Consider the following 19681-nt stretch of genomic DNA (forward strand, 5'->3'; position numbering starts at 1 on the left):
ATTGCATAATACTATCTCAGCACCTTTTATATTAGATTTGGATTATGATTCGTGGTGTTCTCATAAAAACTTATATATTGCCAAGTATTTCTTCAAATCACTAAATGACAATGTGGACAATCCTGCTCCCAAGAATTTCCAGCTATGGGTCCCGAAATAACATTGATTAACACGCTCATGATAACTCTTTATGCCGGTTTCAGCGGGGACATTCCCACTTGTAAATTCTCTTATGGCAATAGCCAACTTGCTTCTTAATTCGCTGGCACTTTACGTCGATCCGTTCAGGGTCATCTATGTAAAGCTGATCTGTTTTTTTTCATTTAATTTTAATATTTGAATATATTATATACGCTTGGTCAAGATGGAGAAGGTTTATTTGTTTTGTCTTCTCTCGATGCGTGTACTAATTGCGATGATCGGGGGGGGGGTTAGATTAGTTGATTTCCGTCGCCTCTCTTACAATAATCGTTGCGTTGCGTGATATAAATTTATAAATATATAAAAAAATTATAATATATATATGAATTTCAATTTTCTAGTGTAGTGTAGTGGTTTTAAATAAATTTTATGGTTGTTTACCCATACTTTGCCATTTTTTAAGCAATACAACCTAGATAAAATTATTCGAAATAAATAAACTTAATATTGAGTTATTTTTTTAATTATTTAATTTCAGTTAAATATACCATTTATAAACGATATTATATAAGATATTATTATTTTATGGTTATAAATTTGTAAGCATTACTCGTTTTGAATGCCATATCTATATTGAATTTTCTTTATCTCATCGTTGAGCTTTTTATTATTTGCCTCTAATTCCTCTTCTTTTAACGATAAATGATATAAATTCTTTTCAAGATCCCGATTGTCAAATCTGAAATGTATATATTAACAATATTTCTAAGAAAATAAAATATTAAAAAATATACATACTGAATCATATTTTTTAATATTCCATAACTGGGATTGTCTTCAGGATAGTAAAATATCTGATTAAATTTAGTTATTTTTTCTTTCAGAATACCCAACTCGATCTTAACTTTGTTAAGTATTTCGGTAGAATCATTCACTTCTTTTTGCAATTTAGCCTCTTCCTAAAATATACACATATTATATTAAATAATAAAAAAAATTAAAACAAACATCATGCATTGGATTTTTTTACATATCGATTCGGTTGTTCACGAAATGATTGACTTAATTCATGGAGTACATTTTCATGATTTGTTCTAAAATTTAAAGTAAAAGTGTGTATTGATTTAGTATTAACTTTTATATAACAATTGTAGATTTGTACATACATAATATCAATTTCTTCGGCTTTTAAATTTTCTAGTTGTTTTTTGAAATAGCATGATAAGTTTTCTTCTTCTGAGAGCTTTTGCCTTAATTTTATGATTTGATTTTCATATTGTTCCACTTTGGCCTTTCCCTTAACTAGGTAATATGTTTTACTTAAACATATTATTATTGTTATGGTTATTTTGTTTTACTTAATATATTTACCTCTTTCATTACGTAAAATCTCGATTTTTTTTTCAATTTCTTTTATCATAGTACATAAATTAGTAAACTTGTCGTCTAGTTCTTTATTTTCACTTTTGATAACAGGTAGACACTTTGCCTGAAACATTATTTTTAATATCGGTAAAATATGTTCATAATAACATAACCTCACTTTATGAAAATTTAAATGTCACGAGGAATGTTTAAATGTTCATAAATAAATATCAAATTATTTATTTTCAAAAAATATATTACACTACCTGTTCTAAAACAATTTCCTGGACTTCGTTGATTTCTTTTTGCGCGTCAACGCCTACGCCAGCCATTTTGAAAATTCTCGTCGTTGAGTGTTTTTTACTAGTGTTGCTAGCGTAAAATATGATTTTTGTTTTTCTTAAAATATTTTTTTTAAATTATGTATTTTTTCTTTAAAAATTGTGTTCTTATTTATTATAGATTATATTTAGCATTTAAATTTTCTCTAATTAATTATTAATTATTCTTAATATTCAAGAATCTCATGCTCTGTGTTTTTTCGGTCATTTTCGATTATGCACTGAGTACCCATATAATAAGCTTTAATTATTTTTAAGGTTTTACAGCATTGTGATTGCCAGTACCGTAATTATATTTTGTGACTACCTAGTAAGTATAACTATGTTTTTTCTTAATTATCATATTTTCCTAAATTAAAGCTGTGTATAATAAAATTTTATTATTTCCATCTTTAATATTGTAGCTCTTTTGATTAAATAGACTGTGCAGAGAGAAAATATGCCATTTATTAATTTTAGATTAAAAATACAACGACTAATATATTGTAGAACTATACATCATCACAGTTAACACCCACAAGTGTCACAATTTATATATTAGTGGTCTAAAAGTGAGATACGTGAGGTAGATAAGGATGAATAGATTCTCTTAATTGATAGGGAAACTTATTTTGTGATGGAATATGATTTACAATAACTTCTAGGTCGTTTTTCATTAACAGCAGCTCGTGACTTGTCTGTCAATGGACTAGCTTTACACTTCTTGATTGGCTTTTATCCTATAATAGTCTATTGCACTATAATGTTTCTATTACTCTTTAGACTCTTTATTAACGGTATGATCGTTTTAATGAAAACACCCTGAAAATTTAAGACCAACAAATCACATTAAGTTCGATCAAAAGTTGAAGTAATTTATACTGTTTTTTTATATTTATATCGATTATACCGATGTAATTCACTACTAATTCTTACCACCAGGTTGTATAGTCAATAAGTGCATTACTAAGCAGCTTTACGGTGATTGTGTAAGGCAATCATGAGAAAACACGCTCCTCATACTTTACTACTGATTCGTGACTTTTGGCCAATATTGCAACTAGCGATTTATTCCTGTCCCAAATGCTAAAAAGGACGTTTTGCATCAATATATTAAATGAGTGTATGATTGGAGTGGGTGTGTTATATCTGAGTAGGAACTATTTTGAAATGGACAATATCATAATTTAACATTAAATATTTTTTCATCCTATCTTAGATATCATATTTTAGATTTTTTCCTGATAGTATTAAATATTTTTAAGTAAAACAAAACTGTTTTGAGCGAGCTTTATCGCAAGTGCGCTCTTCATGGCCGATTATAACTAGCTTTGGATCAGAAAAGGGAGAGACGCAACGGCGACGATTCGAATCGGCCGCTGCGAAAGTTTGTTGCGGGGAGCGCGTGGGGGCGCGCGCGTGATTGCGCAACGTGCCGGCGTGTCGCAGGGGTGCAAGCGGCGGGTGCGCGCGCCACCCGCCCCTTCTCTTTCGCTCTCTACGTATAGGCCGTGTGTCGGTGTCGGTGCCGGCGACGGCGAGGCAGTGTCGTCGGTCGTTGCGGAGTGGTCGGAGTGCGGAGCGCGCCGCCACCGCCGCACGCCGCGCAACACCTGCAGGGGCTCAACACCTTCGCCCCGTCACACCGACCCTCGCCAACGCAGAGGTCTGTACTCGAGTCGAAGCCGACGGTAGACGTCCGACGTCCCTCTCCGCTCGGCCCGGCCGACCGACTACTTGCGCGTCCCCGAAATTAATGATCGCGATAACCAAAAGATTTGCGGCCATACCCTGTAAAAGTATATTCAAATTCAAATCGAGTTCGTCGAATAATCGGATCATGATTGAACGAATTTAGAGACCAGGATTTTAACGCTTATGCAATAATTTTATCGGGAAAACTTAAAAACTCCACTAGAGCCTTGAGGTTAGATTTTCCCGGGAAATGGTGCAGCACACACGCGCGTGAATAATGCATTTGCGCATGTGGATCGTTAATTGATTTAATTTTAGAAAGGCATATTATAAATGAGACAATAATAAAATTATTTTCTTTTTTCACCTATACATCAATTCTTCGCTTTACGGACTATATAATTCATAAAAAGGTGACTGTAAAGTGAAACACCGTATATCGCATAGTATGGAACGAAAGTTTTATTTAATTATTTTTGTTTATACATATGTGATAATATCTTTGCTCTTTATTAGATAAATTGATACCATATATGCACGAATTAGCCTGATTTTAATTAATCATCACCATATTTATTCATTAGATTAGGAAAAGCTATAAAGGAGAACGTAATGATCGATATAAATTATAATAATCACTAATTCCAGTTTCTAATTTCAGTTTGTCATTGACTAAGCTATCAATTTGGATTCTAACTGAAAAATAAAAGGTATACATCGCATGGGACTAGGTCTGAGCTGTTAAGAGTTTGTGAAACTCAGCAGGCGCGTTGTCGTGGTGTAGCGCCTGTTTTCGTCGAAGTCGATCCAAAGCGAATGGTATACTTCTTCCACTGATGTGAAAAAAATGATAATCATCGGTTTCATCCATGCATTCTCCGGCTGAATAACATTTTTCGTGTGCCATTCCTCACTTTGCCTTTTGTTCTTCAAAGAATCGTACTTCAACATGATTCGTCTCTTGTTACTACAATTTCTAACCGAAGGAACAAGGCTTATCATTTTCTCGACCCTTTTTAAGAATATTTGTGCCAAGTAAAAATACATTTATTGATTAAGTAGCTTCTCCATAAACTTAAAGTTAAACTTGCAAATGTCTCGGTTTCAAAACACGACTGTACACAGTCAAAGGTAGCGCAGCACTGACGGCCAATCGACATGCAAAAATGTACACGTACAGTAAGGTGAATCTCGTTAAATATCTTAATAAAATAGTCTAGCAGTTGTTGTTTTGCCCTGTTTTATGCTTTTTTTACAGTACTTTGTAATCTTGTGAAATGTTGACGCTGTTTTTTTTATAGTTTTTTATTTATTGATAAATTAGCTGGATTAAATCTATTGTAAATAACTTGATCATTATATCGATTTTATTGGTTTCAAAAAAATTATCGTGTAAATATAGAATTACGATAAAATATTTATCAACCTAGCACAAATAATATGTTTTCTACAAATAGCTTTGTATATAATTTTGGGGGTTGCGGGGTAAAACCCGATTTTGCCCCTTTTATGGGCTCCCGGTTTTACCACAAAGGTAAATGACGTAAACATCGTGGTTTCACTCTACTCAAATTAAATTAATTTGAATGCTTTTTTGGTATTGATATTTTTTTAATGCAAACTACTTAATCTACTTCATGTCAAATCTAGTCTTTCGTGTATTGGTTTTACAATTTGATATTTGATCAGACTAATAAAATATAAACAGCTTTAATCGCTTCAGAACATTAATAATACTTACGAATTAAGACATTGGCAATGTAAATGATGTACTGTAATTAAACTGTAACATCAATATCAACCCTAACGAGAATCCGAGTAAAAAGTTAACAGATGAAATGAATGATCGCTTAGATTTATTTTATAGATATCGAGTCGGAATTTTCGGGTTAACAGTGCTGAAAATCTGAAATTCACCCTTGATAATTTATCAAATTCAGGCAGTACCCGCCCTTTTCGCTTGTCAAATTTAAAAAAAATCGGATTGGCCAACGCTTAAAAATATATTTACATTTTTAATTAATCTTCCATAAATATTGGTAACTTTATTATTGTATGCAAATATTATAAATGTAAAATTTCGGAAATTATATTTTGAGTTTGCCAACTGGAATACATTTAGAATGCCCTTTTATTTATTTTAAACTTAAGCCATCATGGACCTCAATGCATTGGTGAACCAGCATAGGAACGAATTTCTTGCATCTGTTCTTTTTTGTCAACGCGTACTGATTTTTTGATAGCATAGTTTTATAAAGGACAGTTCTTGCCATTGTTCATCAATCCTTCCTCTCCTTTTAAAACATAAAGAATGTAATTTATTATTGCTTTAGATCACGATAATATGTTTCAGAATTTTCTGTGTCATTGTCATAAACAAACAATATTTGACGATTAATTTTATTAAAATGGTAGGCATTTAAAATACACACGTTTGCATGCCTTTATAATATGAATATAATATTAAATTATTGAGTTTTAAAGACACAACTAATCAAGTGTCAATATGCGATGTTTGAAGACAGATACATTCGCATTTAGTTGTTTGCAGTCTTGTAGGAAGAAATAATCGATTTAATGACATAAAAGTTATAAATATATAAATGCGATTGCGCGTGCTACTTACACTACTACTTGAATCGTATCTATACCTTCAGGGGTGGTTTATCGTACTGCCATTATAATTTTGATCATGATCCAGGACGACAATAATCGTTGAAAGTTAGTTTGGCCGGGCCTTTATAAGTTAACTGAGCCGAGTCTATCACGCAACTGTCCTAACCGGGTGATTCACCCCCATATTGCCAATTTCTCACCACACCTCATTACCATGCGAATGTTTGAAATTAAATTTACTAAAAAAGTCGCAACAATCGTTCGACACGGTCATAGTTTTCACGCAACCCTTCCGTGACTGGGCGGTGTTACGTGAAGGTTTTCTAAACAACACCCCTTAGCCTTACTCAGCACGGTACGACAAATCATCGTGGCCTTCTCTCGCCGGCATTATTATGGCTCCTTATTACATTATTATAAAGCTATTTTTGATAGCACGTGCGCCACTGAGTTTTGCTACTTTCGCTACTACGTATTTATCGCAAACTTCCTCGCTGACCGTAAAACGAATTGTTTTTTGTATTTTTTTTATCATCATGTCGTTGAGTATAGCGAATATAATATATACGGTGAGATTCAAAGTAATGTATCAAAGACTGTTATTGCTTATCGCTGACTACATAACCATACATCACACTCTTGGAACGTTCACTACTATATAAGAAATCCTTAAAATACGTAGAAATAAACAAAGAGTATTTTTTCTCGAAATATGTCAGTACTCCATAATAGATTTATTGTCATATAATAAATTTATAATATATACACACATATCTGAAAAGTTTATATATTTCTACAGTATTTATTTTGAGATTAAGATTATAATATATTCAGCATAGCTACGATGGTTCGGTGATTATTGTGCAATCGAAATTTTCGCATAGCGAAAATTTCAAGCAACAAAAATTTTGATCAAAGATGATTAATATACACATACGTATATGTATAATATATTAAAGAACTCATCAATATACAGATATCAAAAAATAATGTCTGTATATGTAGCATATATTAATATGATTTTATTTAAAAAATAGCATGTTTAAGTTATATATAATTAGTAATTTACATTGCTATACACATTTTCTGTTATTACATCAATTTTTTCTTAAAAATTGACAAAAATACAAAGCAGTTGAAATCAAAAGTAAAATATACATGACAATCAAACAATTATCTATGTTTAGAATATTTGCTATGCGGAATTTTTGTGTGCGCAATTTTAACGTTTGCGCAATAATCCAGCCACCGGTTACGATGGAACTCAAGGGTAAAAACCTCGAGTCTGATTTTTTTCCGGCACTGATAGACTGAATCGACACGTCTATTTTAAACACACACTGTAGCACAACGCTGTTTTTATTAAATGTGGATTTGTTTAGTGAAAGATAGCTTATATTATTAGTTTCCGTATATTATTTGTACATTTATTCTGAGAAACGAATTTATAGTGGTACATTCTAAACGCTGTTATGTCACGTGAAAAGGGATTTTTATACAGACACATCTATTCTAAAAAATGTCAAATATTATTAAATTTAATATTAATCCTTTTACCTATCTGAAAATAAGCCTAAAATTATTTATTATTCACTGCTTTGTTTCAACCGTAAAAATAAATTATTTGTTGCTTAATTACATTTCGTTGCGTAATAAATATATCTGAATTAATAAAGCGAGCACTTACTATTAATGAATTATTGTTTTAATTTATCAAAGGTTATATAATATAACGATTATTAAATAATTTAAAAGGAATAACGTCTAAATGAATTTAATATCATTATAACTCGTTTTTAAACTTTATGAACTCCAGGGACGTTTAAATATTAATCCTGCTTTTTAGGGTCCGACCACATATTAAATCTCTGTTTTCTCAAAAGAGAAAGCTTATTTCAATTAATTGTCATTGATGTACTATCCTTAAACAAGTAAAAAATATTTTTTATTTTTACTTCTTAAAAATAAAACATTTCCTAAACCAAAATTATTATTTATAGTTTTTTATTGTTAATATTTACATTCCTCTTTATTAACGCATTTAATGATTAAACTAGATTCTAATGTAGAGAATTAGACCTTTAGATTATGAGCGACGATCTTTATACTTTTGTGTTTTTTTTACGATGTTGCCTAAATATGTAATTAGGATCGGATAAAAGCCGAATGAAAAATGCAAGGTATGAAACGTAGGGATTGAATTATGCTTTTAATGCCGGTTTAATTTATAATGAATGCTGCCATTATTTTTATAATAATTTTCAAATAAATTTTACCAATAAAATATTGTCTGTGTTTACTATTATTAGTCTTGAAAATAGAGCGCAAACCTCAATCCTTACAATGTAAAGTGTTTCATAAAAATAAATTGTTCATTGGAGTATGCAATCAAAATAAATGCTTACCCAAAAACGTTTGAGTTTCCGAGTAGGCATTTACTTTTGTTGCGTTTGGCTTACATATGTTGATCTTTGATCTGATTCTCAAGATCGCATTATTTCCTAATCTTTTGAAATGCATAAAAGTAACCCCTTTCAATAAAAAAAGTGCCAAATTGTGTATAGAGTCCTGTTAAATTATAAAACAATTATACATAAATACGTTTTCAATAATTTTCGGCAAGTTTTGTTGGAGCAATTCAACCTTTTGCGGACTTCTCTCTAAACTTTAAAAAATCTAAATCACTCTTTAGAGTCTTAAGAGTGATTTAGATGTTATGTTGTGCTTCCATCAATCGTCTGCCCTTTAGTGTCAGAAAGTGCAGTATTGTGTAATTTAATCGATCTTGTTTGTTATCACATTATTCCTATAATCTCTATGAGGACGTTTTGGCAGTAGAATCTTTCACTAAATATCAAGCAAACATTGATACTACACGTAAATGACGTGTGCGAAAAAATTTCAAAGATACTTGGTTTTGTTATGAGGAACGCCTTTTACTTTGACGATCCGTCAGTTATTCGTGTCCTCTATGACACTTTAGTTAGCATCATTCTTGAAGCAATATCTATAATTTACAATTTACTTATCTCAGAATCTTAATCAAAAAGTTCAAAAAAAGTTCTTAAGATACCCTTATAAGAGAATATTTGCTTATTATATGTTATTGTAACCTAGCGCCTTTCTTTTCGGAACATTTTGGTGAAAGTTATATGTTGCTAAGCATTTTTTAAACAGAAGTGTAACTACTCTTTCAGTTGTGTGCACTACTGCTGTTACCACTACTAGGGCCCTAGGAGTCCAACCCTTATGGGTGGGCGCCCAGCTTGTGACGGCCGGATGAGCGGGACATACCCCCTGTTTTTGACCCACCACCTTATTGGAGTTTCATTAGTATTTCTTTCGAGCGCACGAGAAAACGTGCTCTCGTTGGCTGGCCTGCATTGCTTTGCACTGCATTTATTGCGTATCATCCTTGTCACAAATCCACACCCCTGATCTTCGAGAGGTGTATATGTTGCCTCAGTTGCAGCCTTGGCTCTCAGTTCCCTTCAGGGCCGCGCCCTTTGACCATGCTTGCGTTACTCTGCTATGCTTTGTTCGTCATAAGTAGTGCTTCGCGCCTTACCTCGGATGGCCAGTCCGAGAGATCACTTCCCCTCAAGGGTTTGGGTTTTAACCTCATGAGTCCCTCACTCACCCACGCTATAATCGGCGAACTCCAGCGTGTGGTGGACTGGCGCCGATATTTTTCAAACAATCAGACAATCGAACTATTTTCCAGGAGTTCCAGTTTTGGGTTCCGAAACGTGTTCAAAAATCACGAAAATTGTCTTCTGATGCCCGTTAACGCCAAGACGGTTTTATGCATTTTTTTTCTTCTATTCTGTGTTGTTCTAATACAATGTATTATTACCATCGGGACGCATTGGGGTAACCTGTTATGTTACGATGGTCATAATTTAATTTAAATTAAATGAATAAATAAAAATGAAGTTGTCGGTGATTAATATAACTTAGATTTACAAAATATTCGTTATAGTCAACTACTTGAATATCGAAAATGATTGAATATATTTGAAATGAAAATATTTGAATATTCGAATAAATTCGTAATTATCAAGTTTAGAAAAATATTGAAAACATACATATTTCTAATCTGTCAAGTATCAATAGTATGAATTTTAATTTATAAAATAGTAGAGTATTAAGTTTTAAGTTTTATTTTTAATAATTCCTGCTGCCGAAAATACTCATTAAGTGGCTGTTTATGTGGCTCTATTGTCATCAATGTGTTGCAGAAACTATAGTTCGGAATGCTTAAAAATAAATATAATAATAAATTACTTAAAACAGATTTCAAATAAACATTATTCGTAATGATTTTTAAGAGCTAAAAAAAATTCGAGCAATTAAGAAAGTGCATAGTTTCATTATAATAACTCGAAAATATGGCTAGTTTCAAAAAATTCTGCGGGCCGAATTGAAAATATTTTTTTATTTAAAAACCGGAGAGTGTAGAGATTAAAAAAACATAAAATACGATTTAATAGTTGCAAAAATAGTTAAATATTTTAAATATTTATTTTTTTAGAAAGTAGAACATAGGTATAAAAATACATTTGCAAACAATGTATTGATCGGTCAAAAGAATCGGTATTCTCAAATGTACACCTTTTTAAATAGAAAGACATCCGTATATGTTGAGTAATGAAACAGTGAAATTATTAAAATCTGTATGACGGACCCATTCAGCGGAAGCTATTCCATGTAATAGTTTTATTAAATGCCCACTACTGACTGTGATTTTTGATTAAAATATAGATACTTTAAATACAATTTAATATATAAACACAATAACTTTTTAAATTTCATATGTTATAATAAAATGACAGTTTGTTATGTCATATAAAATACAAAAAAATCACTACTTTCAAATACATAATACATTTCTAAGTAGTAAATACTGATGTATAGATATTTTTACTGTATAGTATTTTGCTATAAAAATCCTTGGTAATAATTATTTATGTATATTTTAATAAATGCTTATTGTACAAAAAATATGATGGATTATTTTATGTTATAATGGTTTGAAAGACATATTTATGAAATAAACGTATAATATGTATTATGAATGAAATTTAATATCGCCTTGTTTTGCGTAACTTTGTATTATATAAATATTTATTAAGCTTTCAAACACGTCATGGCACTTCTTAAAAACGCCCTCGGGCGCCATTTTCTCACAGGAACACTGCAGACACTTCAAACGTATATGATACATTTGTTACAGTTTCCTTACATAATCTCACAAATTTTGTAAGCCTTCAGCGTGATGGATTAGGGTTAATATCAATTAATATTCATAACCCAATTGACCGCTTATGAAAATTTTATCATATTTAATAACAACCCTATCACCGCGACGCAAGATCGTAATCATTCCGAGTCGCTAGTTATTAGTTTTAATAACGCTGCATCGGTTAAAGCCATAATCGAGCAACTTTTAATTATAAAAACAGCAAGCAGTTAACTGTTATGTGGGCGTTATTGTCTTTTAGCACACAGTTTTCAAGTCAATTCGAGCCAATTAACTGAAAATAGCTTCTGCCTTTCAAACTAACCGTATAAGCGTTGATAACGTAGGAAGTTAACCTTCAAAATCCCGTATAATGCTACATATAGAATGCTTTTATATTTTACTTATTTCATGAAAAAGTCTCAGCATTATGTAAGAGACTCAGAAACATTTTGGGGGTAGTGAATGTGTTCGGGAAGACTTTTATGTATCCTCTCAATGTCGTTACGTGAATGTCGATCCGCAAATGACTTTCCTGCTGACGGGATTCTTTACGTGATTTTCTTCCTATCGATATTTTTACTTATTCAAGAAAAACCTAGAAAATGCGTCACTCCAAACCTGAACATTTGCCGCTATTTGATTGATTAAAAACCAAGCTTTCACGAGTTGTGTGTCAATAAAGTCATTATATCCACACAAAACACGTGTATGTTTGATACAGAATACAAGACCGCGTTATTGTGTTGGTGTTTAATTTTCTTCAACACGTTTGCTAACCGTGGTTAGTATACAAAACGATTAATTAATATGTTGTGCGGTGTCGCCTTAATTGTATATTATATATAATACATATGCTTTATACCTATAAGTATTTATATTTATTAATTAACGAGAACTTGGAGTTACGTTATTTTTTTATGTCTGGTTTTAACTTTGTAAAGTAATTAATTAGATGAGTGGCATGCATGCTGTTAATTTTTCATCATTTCAATTTTACTAATTGAAATACGCCTGAGTTTGAAAACTGTGTTTGATGTGGTGTTACTGTCTTAATAAAACAAAACTTTTAGAGATTAGGTCAATGCTGTACGTCTACAAATATTTAATATAACTTGTATGGTTTTAAACGAATTAATAATGTAATTGCTTAAAATTTCACATAGTATTATATTAAGTAAAAGTACAACATGTTTACATTTAAAATTAATTTTGAAGAGTTTATTTACATTGCTATTTTGTTGTGTACAAAATAAATTACACTGTATTACGCGTTTTTGCTACAAAGATCCGATAAGCTGATTTATTTGTAAAATTCTTATTGTTTCTTTATATTATATAATTCAATTGTGTATAATAAATTGCCAGACTTGGTTACGTCGTACTTTGACAAAATAAAATACAAAAGTTAATGTAAAGCTTAAATTCAATATTATTTGCTCACTTTTTCGTCAACTTTTGATAGCAAAAACATTTAAAACTTGCATATAATATTCTTTTCAAAATTATTATTAGTTTATTAAAAATCGGCTAGAAGATGTTAACTACAATGTTTTATCATTAACGCAAAAATTTGATCAACTCAAAAATAATAACTTAATTTTCGATCGCGTATAACAATCATTTTATAGAGACCAAATTCTATGGGGTTAGATGATAGAAATATTAGACAAAAACTGTATTGTAATTAATATAGTAATACGCATTGATCCAACCGAAAATATCCCAATAAATAGAGATGGCAGACAGCTATATTCTTTCTCCTACTCTTCTCAATATATATATAAAAAAAATTTAAATACTTGAGTAGTTCGACATTACTGATATTTCTTCTAAGCGTTACTAAATAATTAAATAAATAAATACATTATTTTAACGGTTGGCAATCTTTATTGGTGACAACCAAATCTCAACATAGACATTTAACTTTGAATCTCTTATATAAACAAAATAAAGCAGTAAAACGAAAGTTTTTGGGGGCAAAAGCCAGTATTAACACAAAAAGCTCACAAATACAATAGTAACGATATTATATAATATAATGCATTCCTGGGCTTAGATTAATTATTATATAAATATGGTATATTTCAAATCAATAAGATAATCACTGTATAACTGATTTCCATAATTCATTAAATGCATAGGGTTTATTACGTAATACTGCATATAATCTGGCTTAAGCTTATAATCTATATCGTAACACTTTCGAAGTTTGTTCATGTGAACCATTTAATTTAATCTGACAAGCTCATTGTATTATTACGTAAATGTGATTTTTTTTCAATGCAGGTAATGTTTTTTAACCAGTATTTTTTGAGTTACAATATTGCATTATTATTTTTCACCGCGCTCGCTTAAAATATTTTAAGTAAAATTAACTAAAAAAAATAAGCGTTTACTAGTACATTTTTCACATAAAAAATCTGCGATAAAGTATGTGACTGACATGAGAATGAATTGGTAGTAGAGATTTACGGTATGACATGTCATAAAAACATTTTTCAGTCAACTATTTTCTTTATCTTTCATCTAAAAGTATTATACAGTAGCTGCATTTTATTTTGATTGTTAAGATAAATTTTATACGATTTTTGAACGATTTTATACGATTTTTCGAGAAATGGTGAAATAAACTGAAAATTGTGTTTTTCATATACATATTTTTTAAGAAGAACTAATTTTTCCAGTTATTTGCTGTATACAATATTTATGATCTTAATAAAAAAATATATGTAAAATATTGGTTGGAGAATGTAGAAAAATACTTGGTTTTTAAATTGACATATTTTATCATCGAAATTACTGTCTTATTTAAAGGATGTATAATTCAACAAAATGGATCTAAATTTAGGGATTTTCTTTTGGCTTTCATATAATGATGAATGGGGCAGTTTTTTAGCTTTGGATCGAAAAATCATATAACATTTTTTTTTTATTTCAAAATGAGATTTGTCGCGTATTTTGCTTCAGGGTTTTCAAATGATGAAAAACGCTTTCTTTGCTTATTCAACGCGGCAGTTCGTGACCTAAACCCCAACTCTCTTAACTATCGATCTTTTCTCATACCATGCCAATCTTCGGCGTTTTGATTTTTTTATATAAACAATTAAACATTAAAACCTGAAAGGGGTTTGATTCAATTTGCCTTGCAAATTTGTATCGCTCTTAATTAATTCATCAATTGCCTCCCTTGAGAGTTTTTTGTACAATTTAATTTTTGGTCGTATTTAAGAAAAATGTATAATTTTTCTCTTTTGCTTTAATTGAATTAAATTAAGAACAGCTTTTAATTTTTACCATAAATATTTTTAATATTTTTTGTAAAGTTCTCAAATTAATCTACATAGATTTTTATTTGTATAATGCAATGTAACTAATTCAGAAACTTCGAACGTTTGATATTTCCATGCCTAAATATAAATTCATGATAGATTAATTTTGATCAAGAATTCATCGGATTTGAGTCTTAAACTATTAGTGAGAGATTTGTCGAATTCATAGCTTAATAATGACTATCAAATGCTTATAAAATAAATTTTCTATGTGATAAACATACCTAAAATGCTTGATTAATTAAAAATAACAATTTTTAAGAGAGTAGTGGTAGTGTTGTATTATAGATAGATAATTATTATATTATATTTCTATAAAAAATGGTTAATACATTTTTTGCTGTACGATCTGAAGTAGCTCATTATTAAATTTTTTTTAAAACCTCATATGTATGACCTAGCTCAATTTGAATTAATCATCACGATATTCATCAATCATAATTATAAGAATTATAATTCATAGATACGATTAAAATAGAACAATACTAAGGTTCATATATAATTCAAACCCAGGTCTTACAGGTAAATAGTCAGCGACTTATATCATTATGATGTCATTATAAAAATGTCTCACTATTTTCTTAGTAGTTACTGGTTGTCTATTATGTCGGATATTAAATATTTGCAATAAATAAAATAAATGTGTAAAAATGTCAAACGTTAAGCTTTATACTCATACTTCACTATCGTAGACAGTTTGTAACTTATTGTCAGAAGAATATTTCACCCTTTCGGTGGTGCCTCAGTGGTCCAAGCTGGGCCATATGCTCTTCACGTTATTTATTAATGACATGAATACGCCAGTTACAAATTTACGTTATCTTCTGTATGTAGATAATTTAAAATTGTTTAAATGTATTCGATATTTTGCGTACTTTTTCTCTCAGAGTTATTTAGTTTCTCAATTGAGATGAGCTTCTGTCAACTATCTGTCAATTGGGGTCGAAAAGTGCCATACTGTGACATTTTATCGATCCCGTTCAGATAGGAACATTTTTGCTAGAAAATCTTTCCCTGAAGATCTCTACACATAAATGATGCCTTCAATAAATCTTCCAAATTGTTACGTGGAACGCATTTCACTTTGCCGATCCGTCAGTTATTCGTGTCATAACACTTTCATTCTTGATTGTACCAATCTAGAATCGGGATTTAAAATTTGGAATACTCGATTTAAATTTAAAAAAAGTTTTGGGTTCCGGAACGTCTTCGAGAATCACGATCGCGTCCTCTTCTGATGACCGTTAGAGCCAGGACGCCCGCACTAGCCAACTCGTCTATGGCTGTCGCCATCCGGTGCCTTAATACGCTGACATTGCACATTGATCTGATAAATGTCAGCTACGAGAAACTGGTCCGGGTCATATCATTTAATTTTATTATTTTATGATTTTCTTTCTTTCTTACTATGTATTATTTTTGACTACTATGACGCATTAGGGTAACCTGTTAGGTCACGATGGTCTTAATTAAATTACTATAAACTATGATGAAGCATACTCTTTACACCCCCTGAAATTAAATTTTATAATACCTATGTTATATAGGTGGTAGTGCAGGAAACTATCAATCAGATATAATTGGGCAAGCACATTGAGTCATCGAACCATGACTCATAAGATCAACACAAAGTATTTTATATAATATTTTAAATAAGTATATTACATTAGCTCAGCTATTAAGTTATAATGCTTTTACTTCATAGTGATAATATATTTTGTGTATTATACATATGTGGCAAATGTCATTTACATAATATATTTATATATGCTATACCTATCCGGTTTTTTTCAGCGGTTATAAAACCGTCGTTAATCAATACCAAAGGTATCCGCTTAAATAAAGACTAGATCAATTTCCCTTACTTTAGCTTCTTTCGTCGTAGCTTAGACAAGTTGATTGATCGACGCAGATATATGACGCACCGCTTCGATAGAAAACCGACAAAATGTTTCGCTACGCGCCCCAAGTGGATGCTGCGCTATGTATCGCTAATAGACCAATCTCGAGATTGTTTTCTTTCTCACAATCTTAGTGATTCACACAGCTTTTTTTGCGTGTGTGTATGTGAAGCTATGTAAAACCTAGTATAAGGCTTGTTCGCACAGCCTTTTATATTTAACTCAGGCTGTTTACAGTGTGTGTGAATGATGCTTTTGTCCCTTTTGTTTGCACCTAGCATTCTGAAATGAGACGTCGAGAATTGAAATGGTGTCGTCAGTAGACTTTTATAAAAAGTGTCGAGGATTACGTACCAAAGTAGTACCAAAGAGTTTATGGAATTGTCGGTTTTCTTCTTAGTACATACACCAACAGGCGGTGCATTCATGCGCAATTCGGTCTTAAACTCTTTTATTGTCGGGGCGAAATCGAAAGCTCTGATTTTTCATTGTGTTCTTTTTGGTCGTTTATTATTCAGTGAGAGTTTATAGAGCTCATTGTTGTTTTTTAATACTTTAAAAGCTTTGTCAGTAGTATTATTTAATTTTAACAAAAAAAACATCAACCATTAATAACCGTTTATAAAGTAATTAAGCAACATGCCAATACTAAAAAATAATATAATAGTTATAGCTGCTTCCATATTTTATTATCTTATAGGTTAATTAAATTAAAAACATAATTTATCAGACCAATAATGTGTATTATAATTTTAGCACTTACTTTAATATATAATATTATATTCTTTAAACGTATATGCTACGGTTTTATTACCATTTTCTTTTAATATCCATTTTTATTGCCCGTTATCAATCATTCCAAAAATGGTTTACATTCAGCGAAAGCAAAAAGTGGTGATTGAGATATGATTTATGTTTTTTTTTCAGTAAAATATGTGGCATTCTAAGTTTTGCAGCTGCTTTTCTTTGTTATATTATTTTATAGTTTGATTGTGTTATGTTGCTATTTTTACATTTATTTTGCAATTCAAGTGAGACAGAGGAGCCAATTAACAATTAAAATATCACAACCATAGACTATACAGTCAACATAGATAATCCATATCTCCCCATCTATCAGCCATACGCTACCACCTTTACTTTATTTGACACTGGGGATCAATAAAAGGTTCAAATCGCATGCTTTTAATATTTGTAATCAATATTTAAATTATTTTTTAACAACTAAAATACAAAATTTGCAAGCGCAAAGCGCGTATTTATGAACGCATGACGTGAAACAGGTTATGGAATCATTCAAAATTTAAACGTTGATAACAAATGCTTATTATGAACTATACGTTTTAAATAGCGCAGCTGTTAAGGTATTGACTGGTAGCCCTATGTAACTGAGGCTATGGGTTCGAGCCACGGCAGCAGACTAATTTTTTATTCATAAAGATGCGCTATTATTAAAAACCGGCCTCAGCTACAAAGTGGCATTTATTGATTTTAAAATCATAATACTTTTAATAATTTATAATTAATTATATACAATAGCTGTCACTTATTCTGTGGTTATACTAAAAATAATATTAATAATTAAAGTTTAGTGATTATTATTTATTTGTAGGTATTAATTATGTATAGTATGTGACTTAGTTGGTACAAATTTCCCCTGCTGTAACGCATTGGACTTACGCCTTTCAGGCTACAACGGTAGATTAGAGATATAAAATAAAAATAAATTACCAATGATAAAAATCCAATTGGCTCAATTTATAATACACATGATCTATAACTATTTCTTATCACATTTAATTGTAGTTAATCCTATCAATAAAGAATTATCATATGTAATAAAAGATTTATTAGAATACCAAAAATAATTAATTATCATGATAATTTACGATCTAATATAAACTTTTTAGGTCGTTGTCAACGCAATTAGTGCTGTATTAATGTATTCAACTTTAGACTAGCATAACCTAGCCTAACCCAACTGGCAAAACCCCATATACGTAGTTTTTACAACATATATGGTTTATCAACATATCCTAATCGAACTAATGACCAGCACAATAGACAAGTGGTTTAAGTCGGTCGCTTGCATCTAGAAAATCTGGGTTTCGAATCCCATATGGACCCTAATGTTTTTAATCTCTATCGTGTCTAAGAGATCGGAATTAATGATTATTATATAATTATAATTCCGATAGATAATTACGGATTAGCCTTTCTTAGATTTTCATAATCTCACTGATGCACATTAAAAATAAATAAAATAAAATCGAAATAGGTAATAATAGTTTTAGCTGTAATTATACTTGTTAATGTATAAAATAGATATTACTGATTTACATACTGATTGATTTATGTCTTATGTGCCATCTCTTTCTAAATTATAAACAATGATGAAATGAATAGCTCTCAAACTGACTGTATTAACGCAAATATAGTATAGTAGTTATTGGTATTTTGCCTGTGGTCACTAGGATCACCCTAGTGATGTCGATATGTTGCAGAGCGTAGGAATTTTGGCGCATTGCCTTTTTGTGTTTAGTACAGCATCGTTATGAGAGGGGGGGGGGGGCTAAAAACAGTTCCAGTGGCTGTCTTGTGGGGCGTAGACCCTATATGTAAGGCAGGCTCAATAGCGTAATCATCTAATTGTGGGTCTCAGCAGCAGGCCTTATTTTTGCTTATCTTTTAACTTGTATTTTAGGCAATGACATTTTGGTGATTTTGATGTCTCATCAGTAATTCCATTACTGAGTTACTCTCCATCCTTTCAGCTCGTTGCGCCACTGCAATTCCATCTTTTATGTTAGTGTGACACATAAAGCCGCCAACGTGTAAAGGATATATTAAGTATTGACAGTAACATTTCGCTCAGCTGTCATCACAACACCAGAGGTAATAAACCAATAATATTTTTTTATTGATTTGATTACAAAAATATAACATAAAAATATCAAACGCAAATGTGCGAATATTTTGACTACTTTAAAAATAGGAAATCGCCTACGTAATGGCATTTATTTTATTTTTCTTATAGACTCGTTACTTTAATGATTTTTAGTTAACGTC

At 30.9% G+C, this 19681-nt stretch overlaps 2 protein-coding genes across 5 annotated transcripts in view; one reads left to right on the plus strand and one right to left on the minus strand.

Annotated features, from left to right (window-relative positions):
- Window positions 1-741: 741 nt before the first annotated feature.
- On the minus strand, window positions 742-1927 carry LOC148228596 (uncharacterized). The gene is made up of 6 exons (XM_088200343.1): window positions 1773-1927; window positions 1513-1630; window positions 1308-1443; window positions 1172-1235; window positions 940-1100; window positions 742-880 (listed from the first exon to the last, which is right to left on the minus strand). Exons 1-6 carry the CDS (start codon window positions 1836-1838, stop codon window positions 748-750), a joined length of 678 nt encoding a protein of 225 aa, XP_088056469.1. The 5' UTR covers window positions 1839-1927; the 3' UTR covers window positions 742-747.
- Window positions 1928-3170: 1243 nt separating this feature from the next.
- LOC148228597 (uncharacterized) overlaps window positions 3171-19681 on the plus strand; it is a 47953-nt gene continuing 31442 nt past the window's right edge. For 2 of the 4 annotated variants that reach the window (XM_088200361.1, XM_088200362.1), the window contains exon 1: window positions 3366-3492. The gene's annotated coding sequence lies outside the window, so the exon portion shown is untranslated. Of the gene's footprint in view, window positions 3493-19681 lie in introns of all 4 variants that reach the window. The other 2 variants (XM_088200365.1, XM_088200364.1) reach the window with 2 other exon arrangements.

This window comes from Plectrocnemia conspersa, unplaced genomic scaffold (assembly GCF_051122295.1).
Source record: "Plectrocnemia conspersa isolate PC_06_02 unplaced genomic scaffold, ASM5112229v1 ptg000012l, whole genome shotgun sequence".
Lineage (NCBI taxonomy): Eukaryota > Metazoa > Arthropoda > Insecta > Trichoptera > Polycentropodidae > Plectrocnemia > Plectrocnemia conspersa.

What these genes read in the sequence shown, in the direction of transcription:
- LOC148228596 (XM_088200343.1), bottom strand. Translation starts at nt 1,838, where the DNA reads ATGGCTGGCGTAGGCGTTGACGCGCAAAAAGAAATCAACGAAGTCCAG. An exon ending in GATTTTACGTAATGAAAGAG is followed by an intron (nt 1,444 to 1,512) that starts GTAAATATATTA and finishes CATATTACCTAG; the next exon opens with TTAAGGGAAAGGCCAAAGTG. An exon ending in GCCGAAGAAATTGATATTAT is followed by an intron (nt 1,236 to 1,307) that starts GTATGTACAAAT and finishes TTTAAATTTTAG; the next exon opens with AACAAATCATGAAAATGTAC.